Genomic DNA, 11,570 nt, shown 5'->3' with positions numbered 1-11,570 from the left:
TGCTAAAATATATAACATTTATAGTTTTCAAAATTATTTCATAAATAAGCAAACGTCAATACATGACTACTAATTCAAATTAATAAAATATTAAATTGACTTTGAATAGACTTAATACTATATTATTTTATTACGTAATAATATTGATATGTAATATTTAAATGAGTTTTAGTCAAAGTCAAAGTTATTATATGAAATATTTCTAATGTTTAATTAAAAGTTATTTCTCTTTCAAGTTCCGAATAAAATTATGTTGAAGAAGGACATTCAAAAGTTAAAGTTATTAGGAGCATGGCAGTGGTTGAGGGCAAAGGTGGATGGGTTTATGTATTCATGGTTTGAGTGGAAGGAGAATCCAGGGGTATGCATTCTTTCTTTATAGTGGTTGGACACACTATCCGGATGTTGGGGCGTGTTATGTATGATGGAAGTCCCACATTGGCTAGAGATGTGACCAACCAAGTGCTTATAAAGGGTAGAGCAACCCTCAACTCTTGAGCTAGCTTTTGAGTTGAGTATAGGCATCCCAATTTCTAATATCTCTTGTTTTTATTTCTTTATGTATCATATTGATAAGATTATGTTTCCTAATTTTTTTTTTTGATAAGCCAACACATTGCATTTAACCAGCACAAGGGGTGCTAACCCAAATACAATGAGAGAAGATTCTGTCAAAAAACAGAAATCAAAGGTACAATAGGGAGAAAGCAGTAAACTAGAAAATGAAAAATATATGAAGGCAACCCGCAAAAAAGACCACAAATTATTGTGCCTTCACAGCCTATTCCTAGAAATCTAGCAGCAAAGATCCACCGCTGATTTATTGCCTCCAAACCATCCCAGTAACAAACCGCAGCAATATTGTGTGCCACCATCATACATAACACGCCCCAACATCCAGATAGTGTGTCCAACCACTATAAAGAAAGAATGCATACCCCTGGATTCTCCTTCCACTCAAACCATGAATACATAAACCCATCCACCTTTGCGGGTTGCCTTCATATATTTTTCATTTTCTAGTTTACTGCTTTCTCCCTATTGTACCTTTGATTTCTGTTTTTTGACAGAATCTTCTCTCATTGTATTTGGGTTAGCACCCCTTGTGCTGGTTAAATGCAATGTGTTGGCTTATCAAAAAAAAAAATTAGGAAACATAATCTTATCAATATGATACATAAAGAAATAAAAACAAGAGATATTAGAAATTGGGAGGCCTATACTCAACTCAAAAGCTAGCTCAAGAGTTGAGGGTTGCTCTACCCTTTATAAGCACTTGGTTGGTCACATCTCTAGCCAATGTGGGACTTCTAACAAGAGATATATAATAAATATTCAAGCATAAACTATTTCAAAAATAGCACTAAACAAGCATTTTTTGTGTGGCAGTCTTCCTAAATTTTGTGGTGATCTGCAAACGTCACTAGACGTTTTCATGGCAATCACCATGCCCGATCATCCACTACAAAAGATGCAAATTGCAGCGGTTTTTTGCAAGTTGCTTCGGTTTAAACCGCTACTATATGTAACAATGGTGGTTTTTTGTTTGAGATTAATTTCTATGCACCGACGGTGTAAATAAGTTTTACACCATCATTCAATCACATCCCTCCATTTTGTTAGCTTACAATTAATTTTGAATTTAAGAATATCTAAAAATAGGAAATGGAAGGTTGTGATTGAATGATGGTGTAAAACTTTTTACACCGTCGGTGCATAGAAATTAATCTCTTTTTGTTTATGTCGTAATTCCATTCGCCATTCACTCTAAATTGGCGGTTTTGAGAAACCGTGTTGCACCCGCCATAACTTACTAATTGAATAAACGATGGTTTCAATCGCCACAAATTCTTGTTTGCAATTTATGTTTTGTAGTTCATAATTCCACAGTTGTATAAAATGACGGTTTGGATCGCCGTAATATGCATATATATATATATATATATATATATATATATATATATATATATATAAAGGGTCCAAAGGCCCCTGAAATTACAAAGGGAATCAAATCCAGGACCTAGAAAAATTTTGCATCAAATTGGGTCCCTAGAAAATTTTTTTAATTCAATTAAGGCCAAAGTGTGCCAGAGCACAATTTTGTCCTAGTCAGCTTATCCACGTGGCTTTTTTAATTTTTTTTTAATTCCAAGTAAGTTAAATAAGCAGAAAAAAAATTAATAAAATCATAATCTAAATAAAATTCCTAATCTAAACTAATAATATCAAATTCCTAATGTAATTCCCCTCAATTCAGCTTCATCCTCAACCCTTCTTCAGCCCCTATTCTAACTCTTTCCCCTAAACCTAAACCTAATCTTCTTCATGATATACAACAAAAACCAAGATCCATTGAAACATTAACTGTATCTGCTTCTTCTTCCTCTGGTCCTCTCTCTCTCAGTCGTTCCTCACTTCCTCACCAAAACAAAACCCTAAGTCGTGAGATCAGAATCCATGGACGGTGATTCTCTTGGAGTGCTCGGCGATTCAAGTACTCATGGCGACATAGCAGTTAATGGTCGCTGGCGGCCCCCACTGTGTTCAGATCGCCGCCCTCGCCTCCGACTCCGAGGGAGAAATCTGAGCATTTTCGGGATTGGGGTTGAGAGACACCAAGGGAGGGTGAATGGGAGGTTGGTTGCGACAATGGAGTGGAGTTTAGAGGGTTTCAAGGTAAGAGTTTTAATCTGATGTGTGGGTGACCGGATCTGGGGTCTAGGGTGGGTTTGGGTTTCGTGGTGTTGGTTGTGATTGAGGCGGTGGCGCAACGAACTTCACGGTTAGGATCGTGAATTCAGCCTGGTGTATTCCCTGTTCTTCAACTTTCCATTCCTTTTTATTGTTATTCTTCTTTTCTTGCCTTTTCCCAGGTCAACAACACCAATTTGACAATCCCGTGTTCATAGTTGGATGATAGTGGCTTGGAAATTTTGGGTATTTGAGGTGTCTTCACCTCATGTTTCCAATCCATTGTATTGTTTGGTGCACCTCTGATTTCTATTTGCGTGTTGGCATGAGGAAGTGTTTCCGGCTGTGATTGTTGGTGGTGCTATGGTGGTTCTCTGGTGGTGGTGAAGGATGGCGGTGTGGGAGGAAGAAGATGTTGGGGTTAAGAAAGGAAGAAGAAGAGGCTGAAGAAGATGAAGACCATTTTGTCTGGGTTTTGTTCTTGAGATGGAGATTGAAAGAAGAGTGAACGAGGGATGAGGGAGAGCAGGGAAGGGAGTGGATTAGATTGACATGAAGAAGATGATGATACAAATGAAGAAGAAGAAGAAGATGAAGATGAATATATGATGATGATGATGATGATGATGATGAATAGATGATGATGATGATGATAAGGTTTTTAATTATTTTTTTTAGATTAGGGATTTATATTTAGATTAGGATTTTATTAAGTTTTTTTTTTCTGCTTATATATCTGACTTGGAATTAAAATTTTAATTTTAATTAATTTTTCTAATTAAAAATAAATTAAAAAGCCACGTGGATAAGCTGACTAGGACAAAATTGGGCTCTGGCACACTTTGGCCTTAATTGAATTAAAAAAAAATTTCTAGGGACCCAATTTGATGCAAAATTTTTTTAGGTCCTGGATTTGATTCCCTTTGTAATTTCAGGGGCCTTTGAACCCTTTAAGCCTATATATATATATATATATATATATATATATATATATATATATATATAAAATTGAGGTTTGGACCGCCATAATTTTCCAAGATAATTTTTTTCCTAAAATTGTGGCTGATTTTTTGAAAAGGCCTTCCAATTTCTTTATTCTTTGACTAATAATGAAGCTACTACCATCAAAACAATAGCAAAAATAATTATATAGAAATTGCATTTCACAAATTTCTATTCCCCTTCCTTTATGAACAGTTCTCTAGTACAATTTGTTTATGGAAACAAGTCTAATAAACCACTTTTGAAACTCCCTGGAAAAAAAAGCTAACCGGTTTCATTGTCCAGCTCCAACCTTAACTCGGGATAATTAAGTTGAATAAGAAATTTCAAATTATGATATCAAAATCAAAAAATAATTTACGAAGATAAACAACAAAATTATAATCAAATAACTCAATGTGCCCCAACATCCAATAGAAATAATAGCTAATATCTACAAGTCATCAAAAACTTTATAAAATGCATTAACTTCAAAATTATGAGCCCCAACCTGATTTTTTTGGATAAGCCCAAGAATAGCATTAAAAGAGGCACAATGTGTGCCTCAACCCTTAATACAAAGAGGGAAAAAACAAAACAAAACAGAAGAAAAGAAACACAGAGGGAAGAAGAGAAAAAAGAGACAAAGACTAAAGCCACTTGGGCCTAAAACAAGAACTGAGAACACAACTGCCCTTCAAAGCACCTCCAAGCATTGTAGCGGGTTCAGTTTCCATTCAATCAAAGTATAGGAAAACCCTCTAACGTTTTGCTTTTAGCCAGGACCACGACTTGAGTTGGATCATATCCACCACGTTTGAGATATCAAACTCCTCACCTCTGAATATTACAGAATTACTTCTTTATCAGATAACCCCAATTGCAACAACCCAAATTGCCCATGCACTGCGCCTCCTTCTTGAATTCACGCAACCTTGCATAAATTGCAGAAAGGTTTCTGAACAACCCATTGGTAGTCCTGCCTCAACTCCGCACCAGTTCTGAATCATCATCCAAACCCGCCACGATACACAGCAAGCGAAGAACTAATGGCAGGTGTATTTTTCTTCTTGTAGGCATAGTGGGCAAGAAATATCAGTACTAGCGGGCAAAACATGGCGGAGCCCCAACCTGATACAGGCAGAAGTATGACCTTTGGTTCCTTTTTTTTCAAACAATAAAAAAACAATGTAATGAATTCCATATCTCAAGGAAAATAGGACCGGTGAGCAATGCATAAGAACTTAGGCTCAACTTCATGTTTGTGGATCCAATATTTAATTATACACTTCCTTGAAACAAAATAAATGACCTTTTTAACTCACCATCTAGAAAAAAAAACCTTCTTGTCATATATAAATAGTTAAATATATAATATATGATGTGATGTGATAAAAAAGTAAAAATTTAAGAGAAAAATATGATATTTATGAGTGTCTATACTATTGGTTCATAGTTCTCTATGAACCGCGCAATTCATTTTACTAACACATTTCGTGGATAGAACTTTACTTCTTTTCTTTCTCACTCAAATAATTGAGCTTCTCTACACAAACAGATCTCTATACCATTTTTGTAAGAGTCTTATCCAAAACTACTGGTCAAATTATTTGGTAGTGTGAGTAATTATTTGGTTTATCTTGTTAGTTCAACAAAAATACCTCAAGATATATTATTTTAGTTTTCATATTTTATATTTTTAGCAGTTAACCAAACGAGCTAGAGTGTCAAACACCCTCATTTCCTTTCTAGCAAATTACAAGCACAGCACCATCCACTCTTAACTCTTATCAAAGGCCTCCATCCATTGTTAGAAACTTCATCCTCATTTCCTTAGTGTTGTGATTAAGGTAATTTCACAAACATTAACAGAGGCATTTTTCTAAAGTCCTTCCTCCATGAAGGTGGTGGGTTATTGTTAAATTTAATTCAATTTATTCTTCTCTTTTTATTTCTACCTATATTTGGTTGAAGTAATCATTGTTCTTCATTTCAATATATAATTCTTGCTTATAAAAAAACAAATATTAACAGAAAATTAAAATTTTTCAGATTAAACTTAATGTAAACCAGCAGAATTTTAACTCGTTAAGTTCAACGTGAATTCACACTAAATTTAATGGAAATCCAAAAACACATTCACATTTCACACCCTCTCTCTCTAGCTTACACGTACTTTGCTAGGCTATACTACTCTGTCTTTAGTCTTTACTCTTGTTCTTGTTTCTGGTGGTTGCATTGAAGTGGGGTTAGGTGGGTAGATTGTACTAGCTCCTCTCTCATCTCTCTGTCTCTCTCTATCTTTCTCTCCTCTCCTTTTCCCGGCGCATGTGGCGGATTAGCCGGTAACTGCTTCCATAGCTCAGATCCTGGAAGTAACACTGTGTCCTAACTCAAGATTTTCCCTCTGGTAAATCTCACACCTTTTTGCTGCATCTGAGTAATTTTTGTACTCTCTATCTATCTCTCTCATACCCATTATTTTCTTAATTTACCAAAGATATTAACTGTCCTATCTTCTCTTCCCAACTCCCCCAAGAAAAATATCAATTTGGGTATTCTCTATTTACTCAAGATCTGCTAAATTCAAACTGAAAGTTTCATTTTTTTTCCTTACTTCAAAGTTTTCTTAGCACTTACCAAAATTCTGAAGTGTGGTATCTTCAATTTTCAGTCAATGGCTTGGACTCTTGGTCATGGTTAGCATTTTCCTAGGCTCTGCGTTTGGAAAAAATAAAAAATTTACTGGTGAGATGAACATGTGAAGCTGAGATTTTTCAATTATCTTCAATTTAATGAGATTTTTCAATTATCTTCAGTCAATGGTTTGGACTATTGGTCATGGTTAGCATTTTCCTATGCTCTGTTTCCATTCTCTAAATTTTCTGTAGCTGGGATTGGGGAGTCTGTGAGGTGAACATTTAAAGCTGAGATTTTTTCATTTATCTTCAACTTACCAAGTTTGGTTTCTTGCTTCTTTATCTTCCAGATTTCAATTTTCTCAAATCATTTCCTAAAGACACTTTCTTTACTAGTTATTCAAAGAATCTTTGAACTTGAACTGTTCATTTGTGTGCCTGTGACATGTAGGTCTCTTTGAGTTTGATCATTCAGTGTGCAATTTGCCTTGTTTGTTAATGTTTTTATGTGCATTTTCATATTTATGTATTGAACCTCAACAAGAAACAATAAATGTGCAATTTTTTTTGTTCTTTTATAGATTGAATGGAAGAAACTTGTGATTTTCGAAGTTGGGATGAGTTGATTCCTGATGCCCTTGGGGTGATATTCACCAATCTCTCTCTCCAAGAAAGAGTGACAGTGATCCCTAGGGTTTGTAAATCATGGGCTAAAGCAGTGACTGAACCTTCTTGCTGGCAAGAGATAGACATTAAGGAGTGGAACCGCTTTCAACCTGAGCAACTTGACCAGATGCTTGAGATGCTCATCACAAGAAGTCGTGGATCGCTCCGCAGTCTCAGTGTTTCTGGTCTCCAATCTGAGAGGATGTTCACTTTCATTGCTGAAAAGTAAGCAGAACTGCACTGTTCTAATTAACTTGAGTGCTTGACCAATTGCAATTGCAATGGAGTTTGCTAGAGTTTAGATGAAATCTTGTGGATAAATATAATTTGCTGCTAACTGCTAAAATGTCTTACAATTGGATATAAATTTGGCACATTCTTTTATTGTTTCTGTGCTGCTCGTTTGGATTTGGATTTCCTACATTCAAGGGATTCCTGCATTCACACGTTCAAGCATTTCGAGCCCTCTAATCAAGATCTGATAATTCACATTTAAAGTTGTGATATTGACAGCTAGAAATGCTTGAATGTGTGAATGCAGGATTCCCCTGAAGTGAATTTAAATCCGGCAGGTTCACATTAAAATTAGATAGATGGTGTTTGTTTAGTTAAGTTTATACCCTCATTGTATATATTTTGCAGTAGAAGATAATTAAGTTGATACCCACATGATGGTTATTTTAGCTTTGAATTCTGTTAGTAATCTTTCTTATACTAGTCTCCTTTTACGCTTTTGCAAGTGCTGGCTCCCTCCAGACACTGCGGTTGCCAAGGAGCAGCATGAGTGATTCAATTGTAGATCAGATTGCTGGAAGGCTTTCCATGATTTCTTTCTTGGATGTGAGCTACTGCATTAAAATCGGTGCCTCTGCGCTCGAGACGATAGGCAAGAACTGCAAACTGCTGGAAGTGTTGTGCCGGAACATGCATCCGTTGGACACCGCAGGCAAGCCGTTGCAAGATGATGAAGCATATGCAATTGCCTCCACGATGCCTAAGCTCAAGCACCTTGAAATGGCTTATCATCAAATCAGCACTTCAGGTGCTCTTCAAATACTTTCAAGCTGTCCTAAGCTTGAGTTTTTCGATCAGAGAGGGTGTTGGGGTGTCCATCTCGACGATGATGTGTTTCTGAAGCAGAATTTTCCAAAGCTGAAGGTTTTAGGGCCTTTTGTTTTTGACGCTCATGGGATTGATGCATGGGATGATGATTGTTCAGATGTATCAGATGCTTCTGAGTGGGACTTTGTGGATGGTGGTATGGGTGAGTACTATGTTGATGATAGTGATAGTTATGATGGGATGTGGGATGAAGAAGGAAGGATAGATGAGCTTCAGTTTGGGTTTTATGAAGGGATAGAAGATGCAGCAATGTATTGGCCTCCATCTCCATAAGCTGTGTACTAGTGTTTAATTGCTGGACTTTCCAACTTTCTGTAACTAATGATTGTACTTGACTTTTATGTGCTGTGTGAATTATGTGTTTTTCCTTGGAAATGAAGAAGTTAAGTTTGTTCATCATTCTATCAAAATTTCATAACTGAGTAACTTGTTTATAATCATAGATTTCTCTGAAGTGTTTGCCTGACATAAAAACAGTCTCATGAAGTCAAGCTTGATATGGAAACAATTTGATTCCTCGGGTTGTGGGGAAAGAGATAAAATGAGGAAAAAGGAAGGGAATGAGCTCCATATGGTCCTGAAATTTTAGAGCCATTCGTTATAGATTACATTCTAGTTTGAGACTATGTGCATGGACTCTAGTTTGTGAATAACACAAACAAAATAATCATGATGGATAGAAGTAATTTTTTTTTAGCTTTTGCTTTTGTTCACTTTCAGACGAGTTTCCAAACAAGCACCGTGTGCGCGTTGGGACTTTGGTTTCCAAAATAAAGTAATTCTGTAATTTTTATATGCTAATTTAAATGAGCTGACAAAAATGAAACAATTTACTGAAAATTGGATTCATATTTGAGTGGAAGTTTGAAGTGACTAAGAGGTTTGTCTTTAACTCAGAGAGCAGAAGTGATATTAAATACTAAATGGTTAGACTTGAAATCCCCTATGTTTTGGTGAAGTGTTTCTTACGATATCAATTCTCACATCAATCAAGTATAATAAAGAAGTGAAATAAGAGCACATGCATTTTTAAAAGCGGTGTAGTGTTTCAATGAATGTCTGGGATGGATCTTTGTTCATACTTTGCATTATTTATTTGTTATTACATTTTCTAATTCTTTACCATATATAGTATTCCCCCTACGTTTAACCTCTATTTTGTACTGTAGCTAGCATTCACATGATTACATGTGATTATGTCTTCGGATCTCGCAGATTATTATGCTTTCAATCCATCCTCTGAAACCTGTGACCGACCAGCATAAAACTCCAGAGTTTAAACAAGTTAAAAATTAATTAATTAATTAGGATTTTCCTTTGATAATTAAGTAATGACACTCGAGAAGTTCGATTATAATTTATCTATTTTCTGATTTCTTCCTGGTACTCAATATTAGAAGGGTAGTTTTTTTTTTTGAATAAATATTAGAAGGGTAGTTAATTATATATAGCTTAAGCATATTTTTTGAGTTCGAGTTTCCGTAAATTCAGTTATTTTAAATACTAATATAATGGTCATATCTGGTTAGAATTAACAGAATTACCTCACCTCAGAGAAGGATAACTAAATGGTAAAAAAGAGTAACAAAGAAAAAGAAGTGGGATTCTTTTCTATCATTGTCCTAATGGGATGCAAGGTTCCAGGACCACAACCAAAGGCACTGTCCACACTTTCACATATCTGATGCCTGTTCCTCGTTCCGTGATGAGATCTGCAGGAGCATACAATTTTGCCATTGAGTGTGAGGTACTTCATAATGCTTCATGATGATAACAGCAGTGGTCCCCCTTCAGCATACACGCAACTCACAACACAATTATACATAGGCATCAACATTTTTTCATGTCTCAAACTTGGATTTTGATATGGAACAAAACAAAAATACGCAACATTGATTCAACCTTCACTAGTCCAACTCACTGAGAATAAATATTTTTAATTAAGGAAGTAGTATAACATAATATATATGTATATACAAAATTATTAATTTATTATATGTTAATATTATATTCTGTTACAATCCTAAGTATATGTACACTATCAGCACCGGATCATACCGTACGTACATTATTTATTTAACTATAATCTTTATTTCTCTTCTAGCCTTACTAGCTTGAGCATCATAGTATCTTGCATATACTCACCGTCGATGTGCACATGAGGGCTGCCCAACAAGCGGGATCAAGCACAAACATCAGTTTTGGTAGAGTGAACAAACAACAAACCACTAGGCCGCAACTGTCTGCCCCAAGGCGGCTGGTTGCTCGAATTTGAATTGAATGGATCGCGGTTACCTTGGGTTGGTTTCTCCGTTTTGCTCATCCAAAATAAAATTTGTAAAAAAACATGAGGGGATGAGGATGAAACCCAGAAAAATACACATGTCCATCGTGCTTTGACATGAGCTCAGAGGGTCTTCTTAATTGCCAAACAAGTAGGGGTTGTCACCGAGGGTTCTGAAGAAGAAGTCGTTCGTTCTTTGGCTGACTATCTTATTTCCAACCATCCAAGGCTCTATGGCGATCCTTAGCGGAGATGTTGAGTGCTAGCGAGGTTTTTATGGATTTTATTGGTTTTTTCTGAGCTTTGTAAAGTTGTCTGTGCTTTCTGTTGGAAATTTGTGTATTTCAAAAGTTCAAAACACACTTTACATGTGTTCACCGTCCAAAATAAATGCTACCCTCCAACCTAGATTATATCATCATTGTTTAGTGTGTTGCCACCCTTTAATTAAAGGTTTGTCGCCCATTACTTAATTGTTGCCGCCCACATTTATGTTATCCACTATCTTGTTATTCACAAAGTCTTTGCCTATAAATACCAAGTCTATTTCTCATATGGAGAGATACACATATCAGCTTTATTTCCTCACCTTTCCTCTCCCCTCTACTTCCTTTACTTCTTGGGCATATTGAGAAATTGATCTCGCTAGTTCTGTGACCCGGTTTATTGCCGGAATGAGCTGTTTAATCCTCGGGGAGTGTTTGGGATAGTACCCAAATAAAACTTTCAAGGACAGCGAATTGATTTTCGCGACTCAGCTTGTTTTATTGCATATTCTGGTTCGTGAAGGTGCATTGTTCGTGCTGTTGCTGGTTCTGTTCTACCAAGGTTGATATTCGATTCGGTGTTCGCGTTGTTCATCCCCAATTTTTCCAACACTTTGTTCTTGCAACTCCTTTTTGGTTTATCTTTTTGGCGGGTTTGGGCTCTTCTCTTTTCCGTTGTGCTAGGGGTTTTGCGGTTCTTTGGGTATTTTTTTAGGCTTTGCAACATTTCTTTTTCCCTAGCGCGCGTTGGCTCTTTTTTGATTCTTTGAGGAGGGTTATGTACCTGATTATTTCCTCAACTACTAATTATATATATATATATGAAAGAAAACAGATCTTAGATCATAGTGAAGGTATGAAAAACACTAGAGGGGGGGGGGTGAATAGGGTTTTGCTTTTTAAAACTTTCCCTCTAAGATT

At 36.1% G+C, this 11,570-nt stretch overlaps 1 protein-coding gene across 3 annotated transcripts; it reads left to right on the top strand.

Moving 5' to 3' along the window:
• The first annotated feature begins 5,873 nt into the window (after window positions 1-5,873).
• On the top strand, window positions 5,874-8,498 carry LOC130731134 (F-box protein FBW2-like). 3 transcript variants are annotated; one of them, XM_057583337.1, is made up of 4 exons: window positions 5,874-6,082; window positions 6,347-6,420; window positions 6,893-7,202; window positions 7,718-8,498. In XM_057583337.1, exons 3-4 carry the CDS (start codon window positions 6,898-6,900, stop codon window positions 8,370-8,372), a joined length of 960 nt encoding a protein of 319 aa, XP_057439320.1. In that variant the 5' UTR covers window positions 5,874-6,082; window positions 6,347-6,420; window positions 6,893-6,897; the 3' UTR covers window positions 8,373-8,498. The 3 variants fall into 3 exon arrangements, with proteins under 3 accessions (XP_057439320.1, XP_057439312.1, XP_057439329.1); XM_057583346.1 differs by lacking the exon at window positions 5,874-6,082 and adding an exon at window positions 6,210-6,227; XM_057583329.1 differs by lacking the exon at window positions 6,347-6,420.
• The last annotated feature ends 3,072 nt before the right edge of the window (window positions 8,499-11,570 follow it).

Source organism: Lotus japonicus, chromosome 1 (assembly GCF_012489685.1).
Source record: "Lotus japonicus ecotype B-129 chromosome 1, LjGifu_v1.2".
Lineage (NCBI taxonomy): Eukaryota > Viridiplantae > Streptophyta > Magnoliopsida > Fabales > Fabaceae > Lotus > Lotus japonicus.
Note: the sequence above shows the minus strand (reverse complement) of the source record. Positions and strands in the feature narration are given on the sequence as shown.